The sequence below is a fragment of the Humulus lupulus genome, chromosome 2, assembly GCF_963169125.1.
Source record: "Humulus lupulus chromosome 2, drHumLupu1.1, whole genome shotgun sequence".
Taxonomy (NCBI): Eukaryota; Viridiplantae; Streptophyta; class Magnoliopsida; order Rosales; family Cannabaceae; genus Humulus; species Humulus lupulus.
The window spans coordinates 9718257-9731007 of record NC_084794.1 but is presented as its reverse complement, the minus strand read 5'-3'; the positions used below and the strand labels follow the sequence as shown (position 1 = coordinate 9731007).

Sequence of the window (12751 nt, the reverse complement as noted above, 5' to 3'; positions counted from 1 at the left end):
AAATAAAAACGAAATTGTATTTAAACATATAGCATATAATAAATAATATGGAATAAATAAAATAGTCCTTAATATATTTTTCTGTTAATCTATTTACATTTTTATGTAATGCACTATTTGATAATCTTGTAAAACTGTCTATCACACACACAATACCTCTCCCACACTTTCTTTCACCACTAACATTATAATACTATCACTATTAGTGTAACCGCCACCACCCTCTACAGAATATATAAAGATCTTCTCTCAAAGCTCAAACAGAATCATAAAACCATTCTAATTCCAATACGATGGACCATACTCCCAACAAGACACTCTCTTTCACCTCATCGATGGTAAAGGCTGAAATATATTCGATCATAAGGTAATTAGTAACTAACAAAGTTTCGTTTTCTCTTTATCTTTTACTCTTGTTTCTTTGATTATTTTCCTTGTAGTTTGCTCTTTATTTCTTCCTTTTACAGATTTTCACAATTTGAGAGATGAGATTGGAAGACATTAATCCAAAAATTGTTCTACACTTGTCTTTGGAGCAAAACCAGTACTAAACACCATATTGTATCTCCATATTGTAATTTTTTTTAACTATTCATCAAGCAATCTTAGCTTGTATTTCCGATGTATATAAAATTTGTATGTATATACAAAATATATTTATCTTAAATTCTTAATAATGTTTCTTCATAGTGTTTTAATATTTATATAAAATCAATTGAGCAATTATTATAATATATTAGTTGCAAAAATCCTAACTAAACAAAATATACAAATTACCAAATAAGAACATTTCTCCATTTTTTAGTGGATAATAGTTTATTAGCTACCAATTTTAAATATTTTGCTACCAAGTTTTATTAGTGAAATAGCATTGATAATCATTCTATTATTAAAGTGAAGTAATTTGCTACCAAATTGTGGTAGCAAAAAGAAATCAGTGGACACAAAAGTTAATCATTCTGCTACTAAATACAATAGTTTTTGCTACTAAATATTCAGTAGCAAATAAAGAACACTTGCTACCAAATTTTTTGGTAGTGAAAAACTTTTAGCGACGAAGAATTAGCTACGAACTAGCTACTAATAATTTTTGGTAGTAAAAAATGTATTAGCTACCAAAAACATGTTATTAGCTACCAATTTTTTAGTAGCTAAATTACTTTTTTCTTGTAGTGATACACCCCAACATAAATTAATATCAGAAATAATTACAAACATGTGTAATTTCTCGTGTCATAGACGTTATCAAGTGCAGTATGCACTACAAAATAGGTTATACTTTAATGACAAAAGTTGTTAGTTACAGTCTCTCTTCTTTATGGTAACTAAAAACATATTTACTCATAAAAAGTTGTAATTTTTTGTCATACGCATTTTTCAGTGATGATACAAGTATAAATATATTTTTTCACTCACAAATTTTATTGGGACTAGAAGTGAAAAAAGTCATAATAATAGTATATAGGTAGATGATAAATTATATATCATACATGAATGATGTATCTCTTGGATTGATCTGGGCCCAGTTTAATAAATATAATCTCATCATCATCTTTCTCACAAATATATATATATATATATATGCAACTATGTATAATATCTATACATGCATATATACATAAAGAGAGAAACAGATAGAGGTAGAGATAGCTTCCAATAATATGGCTATGTTGATAGTTGGGATGGTTCTATTTGCTTTATTAGTTCTTGTGATTCATCATTGGTGGCGACATAGAAACGCAATAGTTACGAATTGGCCGATCTTGGGCATGCTGCCGACGCTGCTGTATAACATCCCACGCATGCATGACTTCGCAACAGAGCTTATGAGGAGAAGTGGGGGCACATTTGAGTTCAAAGGCCCTTTGTTTAGTGGCATGGATTTCATAATCACATGCGATCCTTTGAATCTTCAACACATCACCACCACTAAATTCTCTAACTATCCCAAAGGAAAAGAATTCAGGGAGGTGTTTGATGTTGTCGGAGATGGGATTCTCAATGTTGATTCTGATTTATGGAGACTTCAAAGAAAAATGTTTCAAATCTGGACTCGAAGACATCTTAATTTTGATTCATTTGTTGTAACGACTCTCCACCGAAAGGTCGTCAATGACTTAATCCCATTTCTTAATCACGCCACTGAAACTACAACTGAGGTATGCTTTTTTTTTTCTTTTCTTTTGGAGCATATAAGCTATAGATTACATTTATATATAATAAGATCACTTTGGATTTATAAATCTATTCTATATAAAAAGTTGGTAGATAACAGAAATTTTTGGTTTTAACGGTTTTTTAATTTTTTCCAGTTAACTTTAACGGAATATTCTTATATTTAACAGAATATTTTTATATTTAACAGTAGATTATAAACATAAATTAAACTTAAATAAATAAATAATTAAACAAATTAAAATAAGATATTTCTGAGATATTTTACTATCATAATTATTTAAAAAATAATAAAACCATATATTTTATAACTTAAATAAAATTTAATCAAACTTAATATTATATTAAACATATAATATATAATCATTTGTTGTCACTGCTACATTCAAAAACTAGAACAAACATAAACTTAAACAAAAATAAATAAATAAATAAATTAATTAAAATAAGATATTTTAAAGATATTTTATAATAATTTAAATAATTAAATCATATTTATTTAAAAATAATAAAGACATGCATATTACTTTTTTATCTTATAAATTTGTGTGATAGTTTGTTTTTATCAAGTGATTGTAACTTTTTTTTCTTCATCAATTCACCAAAGGACATTGCGAGATATATTAGAATCTAAAAATAGTTGATGCATATATACTACTATCTACACTATGACTTTTTCTATTCTTATTTTATTTCTATTATCAATTTTTTTTAAATATTATTCTATTTTATATATATATCATGTAATCATGTAAATATATATCTATGTCAACGTTATATTTAAATGTCATATATGTAAAATTATTAATATAAATATTTATATATAATATAGAACTATAATTCATTCGATTATAAATATATATATTTTTAAAAAGATAGTGAACCAATTTTTATTAAAATTATATACAATGTTTATAATTTTAAAACTAAACAAACGTGCATTCTACGTTGCTTTTACCTAGTATATATATATATTTAACATATAATTGAGAGCAATAATACTTCATCTAATAAAACTAGTAGCACTTAATTAGATTTTGTAGCTATTACATTTTCTTTTGTAAAAATTACATAAACTACCAATTTTAAGTGATCTTCTCTCATTTATAGTTATATTTTGAATCTTTTTCTTTTTATACCCAGTATTTTAGTTACTATTCAAGTTACTATTTTAGTTCAAATTCTCCACAATGTACTTTTCAAGTGGTATTATAGGAAATGTAATTATAAAAATAAGTAATATTAAACTAAATATATTTAGTGATTAATTTTAGTTTATTAATTTAAAAATAGGTATTTTTTCGAGTTATTCCTTACATTTTTATATAGTAAAATAGTTCATTAATTATTTTATTTATTGTAAAATATAAATAATAACAAATTAATTTTAAATTTTCACTTAACTAATAATACCTGAATCAAAATAATCTACTCAATTAAGATAATTTAATCATAATAATGGGAAACTTAATTAAGATTATTGTGTAATCTTACCCAGCCGATCTCTTTTTATAGTGGAAATTAGATTCAATAGCCACTTTTAAGTAAGCTCTTTCTTTTTTATCTAAAATTTTTAAGTTTTAGTAAAATATTCACTATTTCAATCAATATACCTATTATACCCCTATAATTGGTGGATACTGTTTTTAAAAGAGTATCATGTGGTCAAGGGAATTTTTGGAATTGTCTATGATAAAAATGGGTAGAACTAAACTAAAAATATTTATGAGGTAATTTTAGTTAAGAACTCATTAAACTGACTAATTTTTAACTTATCCCCTTTTTATATGTATATGTGCTTATATTTAAATGAGAAAAAACTATAATTGTATATCTATATTTTTTAATCATGATTTATTATTATTTACAAACGATAAATTCTTACCTTAAATAAAACATAGTAATATATAAACAAATAGTATAATGTAATATACTAGATTGGTCATTTACAGAATGTTGTCAAGATGAGTAGAATAATCATTTCCTTCCCAAAAATATATTGTAATTGTTGTTTATGGTCTTTATTGATATGACAGGTTGATCTACAAGTAACATTGCAACGAATGATCACATTTGATAATGCAATTCTATTCATTTTTGGGCTGGATCTTGCTTCTTATTCATTTAAATCACCCAAACTCGAATACCAAAAGGCATTTAATGAGATGGAAGAGGCATTGTTTCAACGACATATTTTACCAAAAAGCTATTGGAAGTTGCAAAGATGGTTACAAGTCGGAACTGAGAGAAAGCTCAGAATAGCACGAGAAAAATTCGATGAATTCATATTCCAATGCATCTCGCTAAAACGAGAACAAATGAGGCACACAAATAGTGAAACTAATAACGAAGAAGCTAATTTTGGTATGTTAACAGTTTACATGGAAGAAAAAGAGAAGCCATATTCAGATAAGTTTCTCAGAGACGTGGCATTTAGCTTTTTGGCAGCGGCAAGGGACACATTGACCGCTGGACTGTGTTGGTTCTTTTGGCTTGTGGCGACTCACCCTGATATAGAGATCAAAATTCTTGAAGAAATGAAAGAGAAATTGGGAGGTAATTGTAATAATTTAAATTACAATTTCAAAAGTGAAGAATTGAGTAAGTTGGTGTATCTACAAGCAGCAATATATGAAACATTTCGACTCTATCCATCACTGCCTTTCAACCATAGAACTCCAACTAAAGCAGACGTTTTTCCAAGTGGTCACCATGTAAAGCCAAAGCAAATGGTGATGACGTCTGTTTACTCAACGGGGAGAATGGAAGAGGTTTGGGGAAAAGACTGTTTGGAGTTCAAGCCAGAGAGATGGTTTTCAGAGCAAGGAGAGTTTGTTTATGTACCGCCTCACAAGTTTCCAGCCTTTCACATTGGACCAAGGACTTGTTTGGGTAAGGACATGGCTTTGATTCAGATGAAAGTCATGGCCCTCACTATTCTTAAAAATTACCATTTTCAGGTTGTGGAAGGACATCCAGTATCTCCTAATTTAACCATCATCATTAACCTGAAATATGGACTCAAAATGAGGATTTCTAAAAGATCTTGAAAATGACATATCTAGATCAGAGTTGCTTGAGTTCTTATGTTTATGTGGCTTTTAATTGTTGTACTCAACATCTAGTGTACGTACGTATGTTGGAAACAAATATCTAATGCCAATATACATAATATAAATTTATGTATATTAATTGGGATAAACCCTTAAAATAAAAAGTTGTTCTATTATTTGTATTTCTAATTGCATGTAACAAATATTATCATGTTTTCTTTTTTAGTTAAAATATTTATTTTGCAGTATTATATAGTTAAAATATTGAGACATATCGAAAGATAAACACATCAATATTTTTTTTTTAAGTTTTCTTAGTTTTAAAGTTATAAACGTGATTATTCAAATATGTATTTATTTTTATTATATTTTTTAATTATCATATAAATTTTAAATTAATAAACAATATCATAAAAATAAATAAAAAATATTTAGTATAATGTATGACATAAATGTATTAAAAAAATTATGGCAAAACATTGTCTATAATTTTAATAAAAAAATTGTTCACTTATAAAAAAAAAAGTATATAAATATATATAATAGAATAAATTACAGTTCTATAGTATAAAATATTTATATCAATAATCTCTACACATACGACATCCAAACATAATATTGACATAGATATATATTTACATGGCTACGTAACATATATATAAATTACAATAATATTTTAAAAAAGAAATTAATAATGGAATAAAATATAATAATAATAGAAAAAGTCATAGTGTAGAGTAATATACATATGTTATACCCAAAAATTGGAGATCAATGACGTGGCAATAAAGGTGACAAATAGCAGTACATGGTCAGTAAAAGACACATTAAATAGTCAATAAATACATTGACTCCTCAGAGTTGTGATAAAGTGACCCGGTAGACTGACGGAGAATTTGGACTGCTTGAAAGATGTCATAACCAAGCCAAGTGCACCTTGGTCCTAGGAGGCTAAGGAGAATGCATCCTAGGAGAGCTAAGGAGAGTGCATCCTAGGAGAGCTAAGGAGAGTGGTCCTAGGAGACCCCAAGGATGTGGTCCGAAGAGAGCCCAAGGGACCTTGGTCCGAGGAGAAGTCCAAGGAGATTGCCTCGGACCTATCCGAGGTGAGATGCCAAGGAGATTGCCTCGGACCTATCCGAGGTGAGATGCCAAAGAGGTTGCCTCGGACCTATCCGAGGTGAGATGCCAAGGAGATTGCCTCGGACCTATCCGAGGTGAGATGCCAAGGAGGTTGCCTCGGACCTATCCGAGGTGAGATGCCAAGGAGGTTGCCTCGGACCTATCCGAGGTGAGATGCCAAGGAGATTGCCTCGGACCACCTTGGTCCGAGGAGAAGCCAAGGAGATTGGTTCGAGGAGAAACATGGCATGCTAGAGGAGAGTGCCATGTTAGAGGAGAGAAGTGCATGTCCTACCACCATGCACGTCCGACCAACAAGTGTTTGTCCTACCACCATGCACATGTTCGACCAGCACTTGCATGGGTGGTCAGTAGGAGGTGGATCAACTAGCTAGAGGTGACTAAGTCAAGATTCCCATAAACAACTTCAACAAGATATGTGGGAATCTCTCATTCTTCCCACAAATGGGGGGTTTGTTACATTTTGAATTTTGAATGTTTCTTTGTAATTTAAATGTAATAAATATAATAAAATATCCCGGTTCTAGGGGATACCGTATGTATGACCCTAAGCCTATAAATAGAGAGCTTATGAGATTAGAGAAGGGCTTCCGCTTCTTCTTTCTAGAGAGAGAAAATTTGGGTCTGAGTATTCTAGAGAGAGAAAGTGCTGATATTTGAAAGAATTCTTGTATTTTTGCAATCTGTACTGAAGAAACTCAGTTGGCTCAGTCCATCTGATCTTGAGTACAGATCTATAAATCACAACTCTAAGTGGATTAGGCTATTACCGACAATCGGGGCTGAACCACTATAAAATCTCCTGTGTTATTTACTTTTCTTGATTAAAACCGTCTGTGTTATTTAAATTCTCTTGAAGGTTTGTCGTTATTGACGTTCTTACGTCGTTGGCTAAAATCACAGTCAACAACATGTATCAACTTTTTTAGTTTATAATATATCTCACAATGTCCTTTGGTGAATTTAATGAATAAAAAAAGCTCAAATCACTTGATAAAAACAAACTCATCTACAAAAAATGTTGGTTTTACCGAGAACACAATACCGAGAACGTGTTCTCGGTACAAGTATTTTCAGAACTGCGCCAAGAGTACGCGGTTTTTTTCATTTAGTTGATATACCAAGAACCCTATACCGAGAACATGTTCTCGGTAGTACATTAACATATATTCACTGTCTTCCCCGAGCAACCCTCATTTCCTTTGAAACAAAAAATAGATCCTCGTCTGCATTTCTGCCCCCAAACAGTGGTTTTTTGAGAAATATTCTCCTCCAAAGAAGATTTAGTCATTAATAGAGTCTTTAAGGTATGTATTTGTATATATTTCATTTTATTTTGTGTATAACTTTATCTATTTTTTTCTATTTTGGCCATCTCTACTCCGATTATGGGGTTTTTTCTTTCTTTTTCAGATTGTTAAGGTATTACATTATTCACAAGAGCTCTTACAGGTATCCACGAATTTTATTTATAATTTTTTTTTGTTTTTTAATACTTTTGGCATAAATACAAATTGGGGTTTTATGTATAATTTTTTTTAATATTTTCAAAAAAAATTTGTGAAAATAGAAAAAATAAACTTATATTTACATATTTTTAATATATTGTTATATGTCATATTATATATATATATAATATTTGATTATGTATTTATAATAGGTAAGAATAATAATTAGAAATAAAAATTAGGTAAAAGTTTAGTGATATCTAATTTTTAGGATATAATATTGTGTAGTATTTTAATGAAAAACATATATAGCTTTAGGATTTAGTTAGTGTAATTTTTTGGATAAATAATCAATTTATTAGCAATTAGTTTGTGTTGGATTAATTAATGATGAATGTGAGTAATAAAATTAGTATGAAAATTTATTAATTTAATAGTTTATTTTTTTGGTATATAATTTGACTTTTAGTTATAAAAATCTGTTTGTATGGAAATATAATATTTGAGTGTTAAATTTTTAGATTGGGTTAAATAATTTGAGTCTTAGATTATTAGATTGGGTTAATAAAGTTTGATTATTAGAGTGGGTTTTATTTCTTTAAATTGAATTTTGTTGTTGTTGTTCTTATTTTTTTTTATTCTTAGTGTTGATGAATATTAATACTTTGTTGTTTTTGTTGTTAATTTTTAGTAAAATTATGATATTTTGAATAAAAAATTGAATAATTAATAAAATTAAGACTAATAGTTATAAATTATATAGTCGTTTGCAATGTTTATGTATTGATTTTGATTTGTGTATGTTCGGAGTGCCATAGAACACTCAGCAATCACAATTTCGTAATCTACAGGCTTCATTTGCATAAGACAAGCCGCTCTATTGCTATGAAAGACTGCCCTATCTGGGTGAGTTTTCGGTGTGAGCCTAAGAGCATTATCATACTGCTCAAGAGCACTCACATAATCCTTGTTCTGAAACCTCTTGTTCCCTTCCTCTTTAAGCTCATGGGCTCTCTTCAAAAATATGGAAGAATCCAAATCCACAGCACCATTAGCAATAGGGGTTGAAATGTTATCCCCAGAAACTTGGTTCGAACCACCCTTTTTCTTCCTTCCCCCAGATTTCCCCATATAAAAATAACACTCCCCTTCTTCTTACACAGGCAGCTAGGGTGTACCACACTTGCAGTTTGATAGTTAAACTACACCGCACGGTTTGAGTCGGTGACACCAAACCAGGAAGACCAACACCTACAATTAATTTTCTGTTTTCAGAGAGTTCCACGGTTTCAGACGTAATTGGAAATTTATCTACAAAATTAAAACAAAAAAAAAACAACAAAACAACGTGAATCAATTTCAAATGAAAACATATTCATCTTATAATACCACACTGCACATCTAGACTTTCAGCTACGATAACTGGTAGTAAATTCCATAAATTTAAAATAAATTACCTGGGATATGACAGAGCCGGCGTAAGAGGTAGCTGCCGTGCCTTAGAGAGCCGGTGTGAGCGAAGAGCTGTCGTGGGTGAAAGAGAGGAGAAGAGGGTCGGCTAGGCTATTGTGTCCGTTAGGGGAGCGTTGGGGAGAGAGAGGGTTAGGGTTTGACTATTGGGCTGGGTCTTTAATTCAGGCTTGGGCTGGGCCTGGATCTTTAATGTATAGTTCTATTAAAAAAAATCTTTACAATTGTATACCTATAATATAAAATAGTTACAAAAATCGTCTACAAAATTTTATTTACAAAAATATCTTATCATGTCATCAAAAATACCAAATTTTAAAAGTAATATACCTAAATTTGAAACTTTTCTGAAATCTCAGTTTTCTCATTTTTCTGGGTTTAAAAAAAGTAACATTTTGATTACTTAAAATGCTAATAAGTTACCAATTAGTTACTTTTTTCACTATTTTTATACTGCTTTTTTGAACTTTTTTGTTGTTTTCTTTTTAGTTTTTTTCATGGTACGTGGCTTCTTTCTCTCTCTACTATACTTTTTTTTTTTTATTAATTTCTTACATTCTCTCTTATCTTTAATTTCAAAAATCATTTATGGCCACACCGCTAGTCAGATGGGCTTAAAAGTGGTACCATCGCGACCTACTCTTCAAGGTGATCATTTTGATATGTGGGAAACATATATTTTTTGGCCGTCGTAGAAGAAGATGATCAGAATAAAAATCAACCTTTTAGTTTTTTTTTTATATTGTGTTGACCAAAAAATAACTAAATTTTAAACTTTGTCAAAATTTAATATACTAAAATTTGTATTCTTATTTTACATTTAAGTATTGTAGGTGACCAAAATGTATATAAAATAATATGCTATAAAAATAAAAAATTTCATGAAAAAAGTAACTAATTTGTAACTTATTAACATTTTAAGGAACCAAAATGTTACTGTTGACTAGCGATTTAGTCAACGACACAGAGTCACTAAAAATGATAAGAATTAATAGGTTGAATGCAAGAACTAAAACGACACAAATATTTTATTGTGGTTGGGCCCTAGAGATTAGTAATAACTTACGTCCACTTAGTGATTTTATTGATGTAAACTCTGAAACCTACGATAAGAAAATTAGGGTTCACTAAGTTCCACAAAGATTCAAAGTGTAATACAAAAGTCGTGTATAAAAACACTTATTCTCTCTAAATACCAATTATTGCATATCTCTCAATGAATTTCATGAATTCTATTTATAGGCTCTAAGATATTCATATGGGCCTATGGGCCATATTCAAGTTTTGTTACAAGCATATTTGAATAATAATATAAATAATGATATTTACATATAAAGAAGATCACATATCTTAGAAATATCCAACTCATAATTGTATTTGAATTCTAGCTTTGTTCCTACGATCAGATCTTGTTGCATATGTCAGCACATCTTCTTCCTTACTATTCAGCATATTCCTTGCGCCCATCGAGCATCTTAATTTTTCTTTTACTACTTGATCGTTGGTCGACCAGTTCTCTAACAATAATAAGTCATGTGCTATCCACGTGTGCCTCAATTGTGCCACGTCATCATGCAAATATATTATGTAAACCGTTACTTTTTTAAACATAGAAAAACGGGGAAAATGGGATTTTAGGAAAGTTTCAAATTCATGTATATTACTTTTATAATCCAGTATTTTTTGATGGCGTGACAATGTATTTTTGTAAATAAAATTTTGTATGTAATTTTTATAATTAAATTATAAAACAGTAAGCAATGTAAATTTCTCAAAAAAAAAATGAAAAATTTACTGATGTAACTGTAATTATTAAATATATTTGAAATATACCGTAATTTGTATTAACAGAAAAATAATATAAATTACACTACATATAGCTTTCTTATCACTTAACTATTTATATGAGAATTTCACTTTATTAATGTTTTCATGGCTTTATTTTTTCTTTAAATATATGACTTTTTACTTCCCATATAAAATGTATACTTTAAAAAATAAGCCATAATTTTTTGTATAATTATTAAGTTGTATTATTTTATAATAGTAGTTTTGTAATTTTTGACTTTATTAGTTAATTTTCTTATGTTTAAATTAGTTTCCAAACTGTTTTTAATCCTTTTCTTTTTTATCATATTTTCAGTTTTTTATTTTAAATTTTACAAATATAATGATTTAATCAAACAAGTCTCTCCTCATGTCCTTCAATGAAATGAATTGTGTTAGGTGGCACATATTATATGTTAATTTCTTATTATATGATCTTGTAACATTAGTTGGCTCTAGATCTTTAGTTTCTTGCTTTATTTATTTGCGTTCACACAGAGCCTAACCCAATAGCTTCTTAAAATTGAACCCAATAATGGACTTTGAATTGATCATTTACTCACCAATTATATAACAATATCAATCCAAGACCAATAATACATTGTATTGCATATACATTTCTTTTGCCATAATAATAGATATATCATCATGCATGTGAATATGAATAGAGAGATGTAGAGAAATTCAGCTGAGAAATATTAATAGAGATGTAAAAGACATTTTAATAAGAAAAATACATACACTCGATGGACATCTTATTATTATTATTATTATTATTATATGACATTTATTTGTCTATGTCCCAAAAGATATGTTGTAACGCTACACGTCATTATGATTGCTTCCTGGAATGACGACGGACCCTACAAACCAATACGAGTCTTTCTAGTGTTCTTTGTCCTCATTCGCACGCTTCTTGGGAAAACTTCACAAGAGGTCACCCATCATGAGACTACTCCAGGTCAAACACGTTTAACTTTGGAGTTCTCAAGTGATGAGCTACTGAAAAGAATACGCATATTGTTGGGATAGGTAGTACCCATCAATCAATTTAAGTCATCTTCAATTGTGTAGCCCCATACCTACACAGTCTTAGAATCATCACACTTGGCCTTCCCCAAGCAATGTGGGATTGCACAGTATTTTACCTAGTCTTTCCCCCTACGGATCACGGGATTCTGACTGTCACATATGTATACAATAAAAGAAAGAGTATAGTAGGTATTATAGAAAATATAAGGTTTGGTATCCAATATCATCTTTCTCAACGATCAATTTTAAATAGAATATTTTGGTTCCAAATATAACTACCATTCTCACAATCTTTAATTGTTCTAGTCAAAATAACATGTACTATTCATCATGAAAGTATGAGTTCAATGTCAAATTGATCCATTTTTATTTGGTACATTAAGAAAACCACTTTACCACAAACTAACATAAAGTAAAACATGTTTGGAATAAAGTTCTTGGTAATATGATTTAAATTTTAAAAGGATATTCTCTTCTTCTAAAGTTGGTTCATGTTCTATAAAGTCCCTGCATGCATTAATTTGTACTCAAATATATTGTAATTGATGAAGCTAATATTATATATATAATATGTTGAAGCTATTTTGGAGAGCTTTTACGAGA

At 29.3% G+C, this 12751-nt stretch overlaps 1 protein-coding gene and 1 long non-coding RNA gene across 2 annotated transcripts; one reads left to right on the top strand and one right to left on the bottom strand.

Moving 5' to 3' along the window:
• The first annotated feature begins 1499 nt into the window (after nucleotides 1–1499).
• Nucleotides 1500–5420, top strand: LOC133817227 (alkane hydroxylase MAH1-like). Its single transcript, XM_062249683.1, has 2 exons — nucleotides 1500–2159; nucleotides 4212–5420. The coding sequence occupies exons 1-2, from the start codon at nucleotides 1662–1664 to the stop codon at nucleotides 5223–5225; spliced, it is 1512 nt and encodes a 503-aa protein (XP_062105667.1). The 5' UTR covers nucleotides 1500–1661; the 3' UTR covers nucleotides 5226–5420.
• Nucleotides 5421–8676: 3256 nt separating this feature from the next.
• LOC133815827 (uncharacterized) lies at nucleotides 8677–9529 on the bottom strand. The gene is made up of 2 exons (XR_009884848.1): nucleotides 9277–9529; nucleotides 8677–9130 (listed from the first exon to the last, which is right to left on the bottom strand). It is a non-coding gene; the product is annotated as an uncharacterized LOC133815827 (long non-coding RNA).
• Between the last annotated feature and the right edge of the window lie 3222 nt (nucleotides 9530–12751).

What these genes read in the sequence shown, in the direction of transcription:
- LOC133817227 (XM_062249683.1), top strand. Translation starts at nt 1,662, where the DNA reads ATGGCTATGTTGATAGTTGGGATGGTTCTATTTGCTTTATTAGTTCTT. An exon ending in CCACTGAAACTACAACTGAG is followed by an intron (nt 2,160 to 4,211) that starts GTATGCTTTTTT and finishes TTGATATGACAG; the next exon opens with GTTGATCTACAAGTAACATT.